Source organism: Hydractinia symbiolongicarpus, chromosome 4, assembly GCF_029227915.1.
Source record: "Hydractinia symbiolongicarpus strain clone_291-10 chromosome 4, HSymV2.1, whole genome shotgun sequence".
Taxonomy (NCBI): Eukaryota; Metazoa; Cnidaria; class Hydrozoa; order Anthoathecata; family Hydractiniidae; genus Hydractinia; species Hydractinia symbiolongicarpus.
Window position 1 is genome coordinate 26,736,999 of NC_079878.1, and position 11,464 is coordinate 26,748,462.

Sequence of the window (11,464 nt, forward strand, 5' to 3'; positions counted from 1 at the left end):
TAACTAAGGGTTAGCGTTTTTTGATTATTTTAGTAAGTACAACCACGGTGGTCAAACGTTCGTGCTTGTGGTACACAACCCTTCATATTTTTTTTTGCTTTGAGCGAAGTTATTATGTTACGGCAACAAATTGCTCTAACATCACTATCTAGTACTTAGTGGCTGGCATAATAAGGTTTAAAAGCTGTGGTTTAGATATGGAAATAGAAAAGTATCTAGCCTATCTGTTCTAGTTTCACCATTTTTCGTACATAAGCTATAGTCTGTTAGGTAGCGTTTACCACCCTTCTTTTTTGCTTGTTTGGTTTGTCTCACTAAATCAAGTCAGCCAAATAAAAACACGATACGACAGCCTTCTTAGGGAAGGATATAAAAAATTGCAGTATCCCACACAATTGTGACAGTAGTTGTCAAAATTGTGTTCTGCGGGGTAAGAAAAAGATGTGCATATTTTAAATGGATGCCTTTTAAATATTGGGGGACAATACGCCATTTCGCGTCCTCCGACCGACTCACTTTTGGTAATAAAAACCTGAGTTGGTAAGTCGGAAAAAGACCGGGAAAAAATTTCGCGAAATTTTTTTCAAAAAGAAAATTCTTTAGGGCACTCCTGTGGTTACTGGCAGTTTACAGGGCAGCGAAAAATGGTCTACAAACGATATTGAGTGGCGGGGTCTTCAGGACGTGAACCCAACATATTTTTGATGGTGGCCTAATGTTCCAAAACATTCAAAATCCAAGGTGTACTAAAAATTCGCAAATTTAATACTGGTACCCAAATGTAAACAAAGACGTGCCAAGATAAGCGATAAATCTCTCAAAAAAGGCTCTTCTTTTTGGTACTTCTTGTATGGTTTGTTACCGAAGAACGCAGGATTCAAAGTCCAACTTGCACCACTTGCGAGAAAATCAAATATGACTGCGCTAACTTTGAAAAGGCGTATTAGGGTTTGGCTCTAGCTAAGGCAACTTCTATAACCAGCCCACACAGTGTGCCATCTCCCCAATTTCCCTAACATGGCTTGGGTTAACATTTACTTACCCATATTGAATCGCCGTGATATATTCAATTTGCCACAATTATTGGCTGCTTGTGTGTGGGTAAATAAAGAAATTTTAACAACAATTAATTCAAACAGTTAGTTACTTTCTCATGGAGAAAGTATATTGTTTATATACATTTTGTTTTCGAAATTTCCCTTTTTATGCTGTAAAATTATTGATCTCCATAGTTCCTTAACTATATATCTTTAAGTCTAACTTGAGAACTCTCCCCTATTACAAAAAGGTAGATATACACTCAAAAAATAGAAGTGCACTTTGATATAATCAAAGATACTGCACACCACTCTGCAAAACCCAATCCAATCCCGGAAAAGCAATAACTAAACACAGGTTGGACCCTGCAAACACATTATTTGTCGAAATGGTACCCTGTTAGCTACCCTGATAATAGCGAAATCCCTTAGGTTCTTACATTATTGAATATGGAGAGGGCTGAGTGCAGTCAAACTTTCTAATCCACACTGGTTCTCAGTAATTGCCAATGTATTAATAAAAATGTCTTGATTTAAAAACGTTTGGAACAATCTTTTTTAAGTTTATATTATCGTGAAATTTAAGCTGAAATTGCTTTTTCTTTTGAATAAATAAGTATATCGCCTTCTTTCCCTGGTCTTTTTCACTTTATTCTGTTTGACACACCTGGATCATTATATTATAGAACATAAAATAATGTCATGGCAGATTCAGAAGATGCGTTTGTAACTTCTTTACCTTATGTGCAAAGTGCGAGTGGAAGATTGCAAGATTACACAAGTCGCAAAAACGAAGATAAATCGAAATCCGTAGCTGATTTAAGTACTCCGAACGTTCTTCGAATATCCAGCTTTGAGACACGTCGACGTTCACGTTCAGTACCGTTATCATTAGAAGCTACACAAGTTGCTTCAGAACTAAAACGTTTAAGTGATACGTTTAACAGACGATACAGTACCAGGAGAGTGGGCAGCGCTGGTAATCCACGGAATCGTCGCCATACTTTCGCAACTTCAAAGGATGTCGAAAATCGGCGATCGTTTCACTTTGATTATGAGAACTACCCACGAGGTGATATAGATTTAGATCAGAAAGGAACGTCACTCTGATCTTTTCTTTGGAATACTGCCTTAGCTTTGATTTTCAACGCAAGTTCTTAAATTGATCCAGTAAACTTAAAAATCAATATTTACAGAGTATACTTGGTTGAAGAGAATTACAAATGCAAAAATTCGTTTTATGGATTTTTCCTGTTCTAAGGATACGTACAGTACGAGTTCTTCTACACTGCAATGTATTTATTAAAAGCAATATTTTAATATTTTAATTTTGAAATTATACATAAATCCATAATGTATTGGGTACACAATTTTCCCAGGATTTTTAAGGTTGTTTTTAAAGTCATTTTTATCTCATCATAGATTTGATATATTGTGAAACGTGTATGTGAAATTTTTTTGATTTTTTAACTTATGCATATCCTCTCCTTTTTGGCAGAATTTTTTAAAAAAAGACAGTTCTTATTCTCCAATATTTAATTTATTTGCTATTTCTGTAATTTGAAGTGGAAAAAATAAAGCAATTAAAGGTTTTTTAAGAGGATATGAAATTCATGGTAGTCGCCATTATGTGGCCCCTTTATTTTAAAAACTGTGTCAACGGCCCCAAAGCTAAAGCTGTTCGTCGTTACAAATCAAAGAAGCATGTATACGAGCTAAGTTACTTTTTTATTATTAACTTCGACGGTGGTAAATGAAATTGACGCTTGTTAGAGGGCAAAATTTGAACTTTAAAAGCCAAATATATCAACTATGCAACTACCTTTTACAAAGAGTTTGAAATTAAATGTTACAAAAATACTTTTTCCTACAATAAGTACGCTCCTTACCCCTCGATTAAACGTCTTCTTTGAAGGGGTGTTTACTCGAAACAGTGCAAATGTTATTTTTTTGCGATAAATAATATCGCAGAAAATATCTTGAAAAGTGATTTAAAATGTAAGAACATATGGTGGATGCTATACCAGCTTCTGATGTAGTTGACGATGGCGATATTAATGATTATGTAAAAATATATCTTTTTTTATACCACACCCATGACAAGACATCTGTGAACGAAGTTGCTCTGTGTAGCTGATTTTCAGCAGACTTTTTAAATACATCTTTTGTAGATTAAAGTTTACGATTTTCTAGTAATGTGACTGTAGATTTATTTGCGAAGCAGGTAGACCAATATAGTCAGTGATTGGAGAGTCTTAATATATTTTTTAGTGTCAAAGTAGATATCACTTTTTATCTGTAAATATGCTTCTTTACATCAATTATTTTGTTATCAAAATGCTATAATGCCGTGATCTTAAAAAACTTGTTTGATCATTAGAAGCGACAAGAAAACAAGAAAAACATATTGCGTAAAACCTCTAACCAAATAACACAATAACTCCCCATGTTCTTTTGGGGTAGCATCATAGTTTCCAGAATATAGGATATTACTCACAGAGATACGGCAACCAAAAGTCGAAACCGAAATAAAAACAATGTTTTTTAAAAATGTGTTCTGTGTCGTAGTTATTCTGAAATTTATTCAAAAGGTACATGCTTTAATAACCAGGTTAGGCAAGTTCTTCTGCGCTGCAGAGTATTCTCATTACTTCATGCTAACAGACGATCAAGGATATATGAGATAACAATGAAGGAACTATGTGCAGGATAAGGTGGGATTCCTCCGTGGATATTTCCAGGCTTAAAAGCCCCTATATTAACACCCGTCTTTTATTGAAAATGGTAGCCAAATTGCTACTTTGTGCTGAAAATACACGAAATTTGTATGGAGATACACGGAATATACGAAATAAGTACGAAGATACACGAAATACGTATGAAGATACACGAAATACGTGTGAAGATAAACGAAATACGTATGAGGATACACGAAATACGTATGATGATAAACTGAGGACCGAAATACGGGCTAACCACTAGTATTTAATATTTCTCAGTCCAATGTAATATAAACGATAAATGTTCACAGCTGACATGTTTAATTTGTTTTTTATTTAAGTCACAGGAATGTACAACCACGTTAGTAGGGCACTTTTAGGTCTATAATATTCTGAAGGGACAGCTTCGTAACTGCCCTGGTCGAGGCTAATGAAATCATGGACGCGGGCGGAAAATCATATTTTTTTCATTCTCGTCCCCAGACCTCTTTGAGATAAAACCTCGAAAGTAGTTTTCAAGGTTCGAGGTTTAACTGAAATGCTCTGGGGTCGAGAATGGCGTTTTTTCATTTCAAGCCAGGAGGCATGGGCAAATTTTGCTTTTTTTTCAAGTAATTTAAATAGCCTTAAATCGAATTATATAAATGCACATTTCCACCTCCATCATATATAAGTTCTACATTCAAGAAATAGGCAGATAAGGTCGAAATGGTTAGCCATCCCGTCAAAATATCACATATTATATTATATATATGATATTAGCTTGCGCGGATTTGGTTCAAGGAAGAGGAAAATTTGTTGAAATACGGCTGAAAAACTAGAGATGAGGATTGAAAGACATTAGAAATTCATAAAAAACAGTTGTTTCAAAATTTTTAGTGGCCATAAAAAAGACCTTTGATATGCGTTATAGACACTGATGTTTAATAGTAATAACTTGAACCCCCAAGGTGTTTTAAAGAATCAATTTTTAGATTTTTGTAAGTGAGGTCGATACGGTAAATTAGAGTAAACGAATTTTTTATCTGTGGATATTTTGCAAACCCGACTTGCCCAATATTTATTTATATATATACTGTGCTTTGGACGCAGCAGGATGTTTTCGCCTAGCATTTTTAATCTTTGATAGACTTCTTTAAATCAAATCAAATTTGGCGCAGTTGTAGTGGTGTCGTAAAAGAAACAAAACGGTAGAAATATTTTTTTGTTTTTCTTATCAAAAGCTTATATTTTTTCCAAAATACCACTGCCTGGTTCAAATCCAATTTTTTTTAGCTCCAGTACAAATAGCAATATTGTTATTAAGTATTCTAATAACTCATATGATTAGACACATTTGCCACTTTTAACCTATCATCTGAAAACCTTAATTTTCAAGATTTTTTGAGGTAGATTCCAAAAAATAAGAATACTGCGTAAACTTGTACCAAGGTCAAATATCTTCAAAATATTGCCAACATGTAAAAGAAAAGTCAGGAATTTTAGGTAGGCGAGAAATTGATTCAACGAGTTTTTTGGAGCTCTCAGGTATGAAGACGACCCGATTTTTGATAAACTGAGGTAACTTTACATATCACTTAACATAACAGGGAAGGAGGTTTGACGGGAAAAAACTGATGGATGAAATGTCAGGAAATTTAACTGAAAAAAGTTTTAGCTGGCATTGTCAGGTGTTAAAGAATTTACATTGACTAAAGGCTGAGGAAGATAGCTAGCTAATTGACAAGTTAAATGACACTTGTAATTAATCATTTATTTCAATTATTACCGTTATATGATAGATAATATAACTAGCTACAATACTTTAAGCCCAAGGGTCCTCTCTGTTATAAAAATCAGGACACGTTTCATCACTATCAACTGCACATTCGTACAACTTAAATGTGATGTACTTCTTATTTGCTTCCGTTATTGCCTGTGGGTAAACTGCATGTTTGTTTGATTTTCCGTTCCAAAACTTTGTTGGTGAATTTCTTCCCGAAATGGTGACAACGCCATTTTGATCATTGTATCTTATCATCACAAAATCACCGTCTAATGAGGGACGGTTTTTGCTTAGCCTGACATATTTCGTCTTCGCATAGTTATCATCGTAATATATGTATCTGAAAAGAAAAAAAATAAAATGCTCAGCTGATTTTTTTAATGGCTTGAACTGAGTATAGGTATATTCCCCAACACCCCCAATTCCCAACCACCACCACCACAAATATATTAAAACAACGGTCCCTCTAGATTATGTGATCACATTCAAGATGTATACATTTGGCAAGCAACGTTTAACACCTCCACACACGGTATAATTCTTGTCAAGGCCCACAGGGGCTTTAAAATTGGATAAAAATTGTCCATGTTGATAGCAGGAATTAGTGCACATGGTAGGTTTTTGGATCCTAAAAAACGACCCAAGATCCCAAGTGATACATCCTATGCATGTGAATACAGCACAGAAATAGCCTGTATAGATTTGTGTATTAAGCTGTACATGCGTTGGTGGACATAGTTAAAAAAATTAATATTTGTCTGATATAGGACAAGGTTAGCCAATACAGTTTTATTTTAGGGGAATAGCTTATTAAACTTGTACTCTTACTTGTAAGCATGATCCGTGTTTTGCAATTCAAAATTGTAGTATCCTTCAGCTGTTTTGGTGACAAGTATCCTCTCTGACGATGTTGGAACACTGCTAGCAAATTTATAATCTAGTGAGTACAACGCAATTGCTGTATCTTCGTGGTTGTACTCACTATAATCGGTGTGTATTTCCCCAGGTTGAGAGTTACTTGTCAGGTAATATTTCGGCCAATTCTGTGATTTGAATATATACTGCCCAGTTGGGATAGTGATGGGATTGCGGATACCATTTTTTCGCAAGAAGCTGTATAAGTATTTACTTTTTGCATTATGGCCGGGCGGGTAGTAGTGAATCATTGTGGAAGCCACTGCAGATTCTGGGTTATGAAAAAAACCCAAATATCTTTCATATATTTCTTTCTTGTTTGCTTCCAGCACTCTTTGGTAATATGCAGCCAACCCTTCTTTTTCTAAACGAATATGAATATGTGTGTAGTTCCATATTTTCAATATATGAAATTCCACTTTAATTTTTTTTTATAAGTTTCAGCATCCTTTATAGTTTGACGTGTTCTTTTTACATGTTTACATTTTAATTATTTCTTTCTGATACATTACGAGTTTAATTTTCTTATTTACATTAGATACGTTAAATTTTGTTTTGACTTGCTATAAAAATGTCGCAATATACACCAAATATAAACGTTTTTTTCCGATCTTACTAGGATGTTATGAGCCCATTTTAGGATCAGTTTCTTACAGGATATAACCATTAAGGATTTATTTTAACGGTAAAATGTTTAGCTGCCGAAATTTTTTTTGACTCTTCACTTGACACATTCTAAATCCGGAAACCACGAAGGCTATTTTTTGCACAATTTCAGATATTTTTATACTCACGAAGGGGTTTTTCTACCACCATTCAACGTGATAATTTTATAAATTCCTCCTTTCTCACTCTCCTGAAAGTCTTATTTGCAGCAAAAGTAGCTAAGAGTTGGAAGAAGTTAATGAACTAGACATCACAAAAATTTAAAAATCTAAAAAAAAAATTATTGTCCCTTTTTTAATTGCGAAACTTTTTACCCTTCCAGTTTGACTGGTGATGTTATTAATTAGGTGATAAATGAGACAGGATAAGCCAAGTTGTAGATTTTTTCAAATTTTGCGAACTTACACCTTACCTGAATTTATAAGCATAGTCATTATCTTTAGCAACGCAACATCACGATGAGTTGCCAACTGAGCAAACGCAACAGCCAATCCAAATGCACATTCGCCTCCTTTTTTAGTTTTGTCTTTAGCGCGATCCAAAATGCGTTTTCCAACTTTTCCAAGCACCACGGTACCAGCTGTATGCGAAATCTCTCTAGTGGCAGCATCCAGAGTGTTTTGACTTTCAAACTTTGTTTCGCTTCCCAGTGCATTAAGGGCTTGAGATAACTTATCTGTAATTCCTTTGACTTCTCCCAGCAGAATCAGATCATTTTCTTCACGGAGTACTTCTTTTAGTGTGCTTGCTAACTTAGCTGTTGCCTACGTAAATGTAATGTAAAGATGTAAACTTATTGATAACAATAAGAGTAGCGATATGAACGACTTCTTCATTACTATTAATCGTTAGTTAAATTCACTACTTTGGGCTGCTACAAATATTCAGACAAATCGGACCCCGTGACAGACAGACTAACTTATAGTTGTCACATAGTTGTCACTTGTTTCTGTTTGCCTCTGAGGAAAAAGGTACCGCAAGTAGCGGGACACGCGAAGTGCTGTAAATAAAGGACGACCGACCCCGCTCGTTGGTTTATTTACGGACCACCGAATTCTCTCTAATAATAGCCGTATTCTGTGCGTGTAAAAGGGTTGCGCGCAGCATTCAATTCGGAAAATCCCGGTACAGCCCGATTTATACGGACTTTGTTTTGGTTGCACGCAACTTATTTTTGAAATCAGGGCAAAACCTGAAAAAATGGTCACGAACGTCATTTGGGCTTGGAAGTGATGGTGTGAGGTTTGTAGGTATCCTTTTGATTTTTCCCTTCTAAATACTTTGTAGCTGTAGTAATTTTTTATTTTGTATATCTTCATATATAAGAATGAATATATCACTACGTTCTCTAGCCATGTTGAAACCTTAAACCAATTTTATGATTTAGGTTGACGCCAGCTGGCTAGGTATCTATATGTATTCCTGCCTTTATTTAATTCTATCCTTTTAAAATTTTAATTTAGTTTGGCTACAATAAAATTCTTTATAAATAATTCTCGTGTTAAAGGTAGATAGGTAGCTACGCCTTTTTATTACTGTCATTATTATTCTACAAAATAAAAGTGCTGAGTGACGTTTTTAGGACTGCAACCTGCTTTTTCATTTTAACTGAAGCTGCGATAAAGTTGTTTTGGTAAATGGTATGACTTATTCTCGTCCCAAGAGCTCTTTGAGATTAAAACATCAAGTTTATCTCAAAGAGCTCTGAGGTCGAGAATGGGTATGACTGTAATACGGAAGTACGACACGGTGTATATACTTGCACTAAGCGTTCAGCCTGGTGTTAACGACGGGCCGTTTTCTGTATTTTTGTTTAAACCGAAGTTGCCATAAACCTTTTTAAAAAGGGTATAACGCCTTCACGCATGTGCGACATGGTTTATGTACCTGAATACCTGCATTCTAAAGTGCTATACCTGAATGTGTGGCACAATTCGCGGCTTTTAATAAGCGCTCCGCGGGGCGTTTAACAGCAGCACACATTTACTTGTGGATTACCACGGCGTTTCGACGCCGGGTCCTTCCGCTAGTTCATATTATAATACTCGCTGTGTTTCTGTGAGTCTATTTAAAAACAGCGGGTTTTATAATAAAAAACGCCATTATAATCGCAACTGTAATTATAGTAATAACCCCCGTCCTGGCAAATTTCATTATTTTTTCTAAACAGGCGGCAATGATGTACGAGATGGCGTTGTGAGAAACATGTATCCACACAGGCGATGTTTCATGAAATTTTCTACGGGTTAACGACTAGTGATGAAAATATTTCTAAGAAGACAAAGCAGAAAAAATCACAAAGTTTGTGGTTATTTCAACGCGATAAAGCAATATTCATATTTCACACCGGTATATGATCTGAAAACACTGCTGAAAATATGCCAGAAACGCAGCCGAAAATTTGTAAAGAAATCTATTTAAGAGTGTAAAATATTTTCGGCCTATAAAACTGGTATTGTCATCTTGTAACCTGTATCGTATAAATCAGTAGGAAGATCTAACCAGAATATTTAAAACTAGGTCCTGGCTTTTATTTTGCTTTTTAATATGATGGGGGATATCACGAAAAAGTATCTAATGGTATTAAAAAGTCATAGTATTTTTTTATTAATAGCAAATGACAATTGAAAGCGTGTTTATACGATACAAAAAGAATGGAGTGACTGTCATATATCTAGTGACGTAATATGTGTCTGTCCCCTAAATAATACGTCCGTGCTCACGGCATCAACACCATAACAAAATGAAATAAGGCGTACCTTATCCTCAGGGTTCTTTTTTAATCTTTCGAACACCCCAAACCAATATGAGAAAGTATAAAGAAGCCCTTGGGGCGAGGTTAAAAATTAGGCTAGAGCCTGCCTGAGGTTTTCTGTACATATTAAGCCTACAAGTTTTTTTGTTTTGTTCTTGCATTTTGGGGCTTTTTCATTTGTTTTACAGTAAACTACAGTAATTTTTTGTATTTCTTAGGACAAAGAAGGAAATCAGTAAAAATTCAAACCTATTTATATCATTTTGTTCTTATTTTTTTAACCATACCCAGTCTCGTTGTTCTTATAATTTTCTTTATTATTAAATTGGTATAGATTTAGTTTTTATAAAAAATATAATTAAAACTCACATCCGGCGTCGGCTTAAATAACGGTATGATGCTTGAAATGAGGGTAGCTAGTGCAGAAAGTCCTGGACCCACTGGTGCAGGGAATGCAGCAGTTATCGTTGAAATAATAGCAAACGATCCTTCAGCAATATCAAATGGATCTCCAGTTTTAAACTTCGCTAAGCTCGGCCCGATACCTTTCACCACGTCAAATGCTTTGGCAACATAGTTGGGATCATCTAGCTTTTTTACAGCGTCTTTTGAAGTGTCCAAACTTTCCTTGATTGATTTCTCATTTTTTTTAAATTCATCGAGCTCCTCAAGCTGTTTTTTTAAATCACTAAACAACTGATCTGTCTCCTCATCCAATTCAGTTTTCACTTCAGCAGTCATATCTTTCCTGTCACATAAAACACAGGAGAAAGTAAAGAGGAAAAGTGCCAAAAACATGCTTGTTTTTTTAACCAACATCTCTTCATAAAGTTTGTTAAAATTAATATAAAGCTAATAAATTGTTTGCTTTACAGAAGTACAAATACACGGTTGAACACCTCGATCCACCTGTAGATTATGATTGTATACGCAAAGCATGACTTTAATTAAATTCAGTTTTGATTTAAGTTTGATCAGTTAATAGGCGTGCAATAACAAATTTTCGAAAAACATTCTGAATGATTTTCAGAAATATTTGCTACATTTATGCATTTAATATTCAATATGCATTAAATGGTCAAGAAGAAGGATATATTCCAATAATGATGACACTAAAATCTACCTTCAGATAAAAATAAAGGGGCCTTTTTATCCACTTTTCGCTTTTTCGGGCTGGAATCACCTCGGAATCGCATGAAGTTTTCTCAGCCCGGGCCTGAAGGGGTGTTGTTTTTCAGTTTTTTATAATGTTTATTGTTTCTGATGCATTAATTGTTATTTTAAATAACAAAAAAACAACAACAACAAAAAAAAAATAATTTGTTAAGATTATTCTTTGATATTTTGTTATTAATGTGATACAAAGTTGTGTTTTGTGATGTCGATAAAGGCAAAATCTCGGCAAGCCGAAGCACGCCTTTGACGATAGAAAGGAGAAAAAAAAGAAGAAAGAAACCGAATTAATTTTGTTAACTGATCCTCATGAAAAACTTTTAATGATCAAAATGATGTTTGAAAAAGAATCCAGATTTTATTCAATCCCATATCCTCTACATACGTCGAAAATAGGTAAAAACAAAAATTGAATCATTTTTACCTCAGTCAT

The 11,464-nt window shown here is 34.7% G+C and overlaps 1 protein-coding gene across 1 annotated transcript; it reads right to left on the reverse strand.

Moving 5' to 3' along the window:
• Window positions 1-5,495: 5,495 nt before the first annotated feature.
• Window positions 5,496-11,464, reverse strand: LOC130642394 (toxin CfTX-B-like). Its single transcript, XM_057449481.1, has 5 exons — window positions 11,456-11,464; window positions 10,228-10,710; window positions 7,516-7,867; window positions 6,351-6,801; window positions 5,496-5,862 (listed from the first exon to the last, which is right to left on the reverse strand). The coding sequence occupies exons 1-5, from the start codon at window positions 11,462-11,464 to the stop codon at window positions 5,562-5,564; spliced, it is 1,596 nt and encodes a 531-aa protein (XP_057305464.1). The 3' UTR covers window positions 5,496-5,561.

Bases quoted from the DNA above. Each gene is read 5' to 3' on its own strand.
- LOC130642394 (XM_057449481.1), bottom strand. The intron at 7,868-10,227 runs GTGAGTTTTAAT...ACATTTACGTAG, and splicing joins TATTTAAGCCGACGCCGGAT to GCAACAGCTAAGTTAGCAAG. The intron at 5,863-6,350 runs GTAAGAGTACAA...TTTTCTTTTCAG, and splicing joins AACACGGATCATGCTTACAA to ATACATATATTACGATGATA.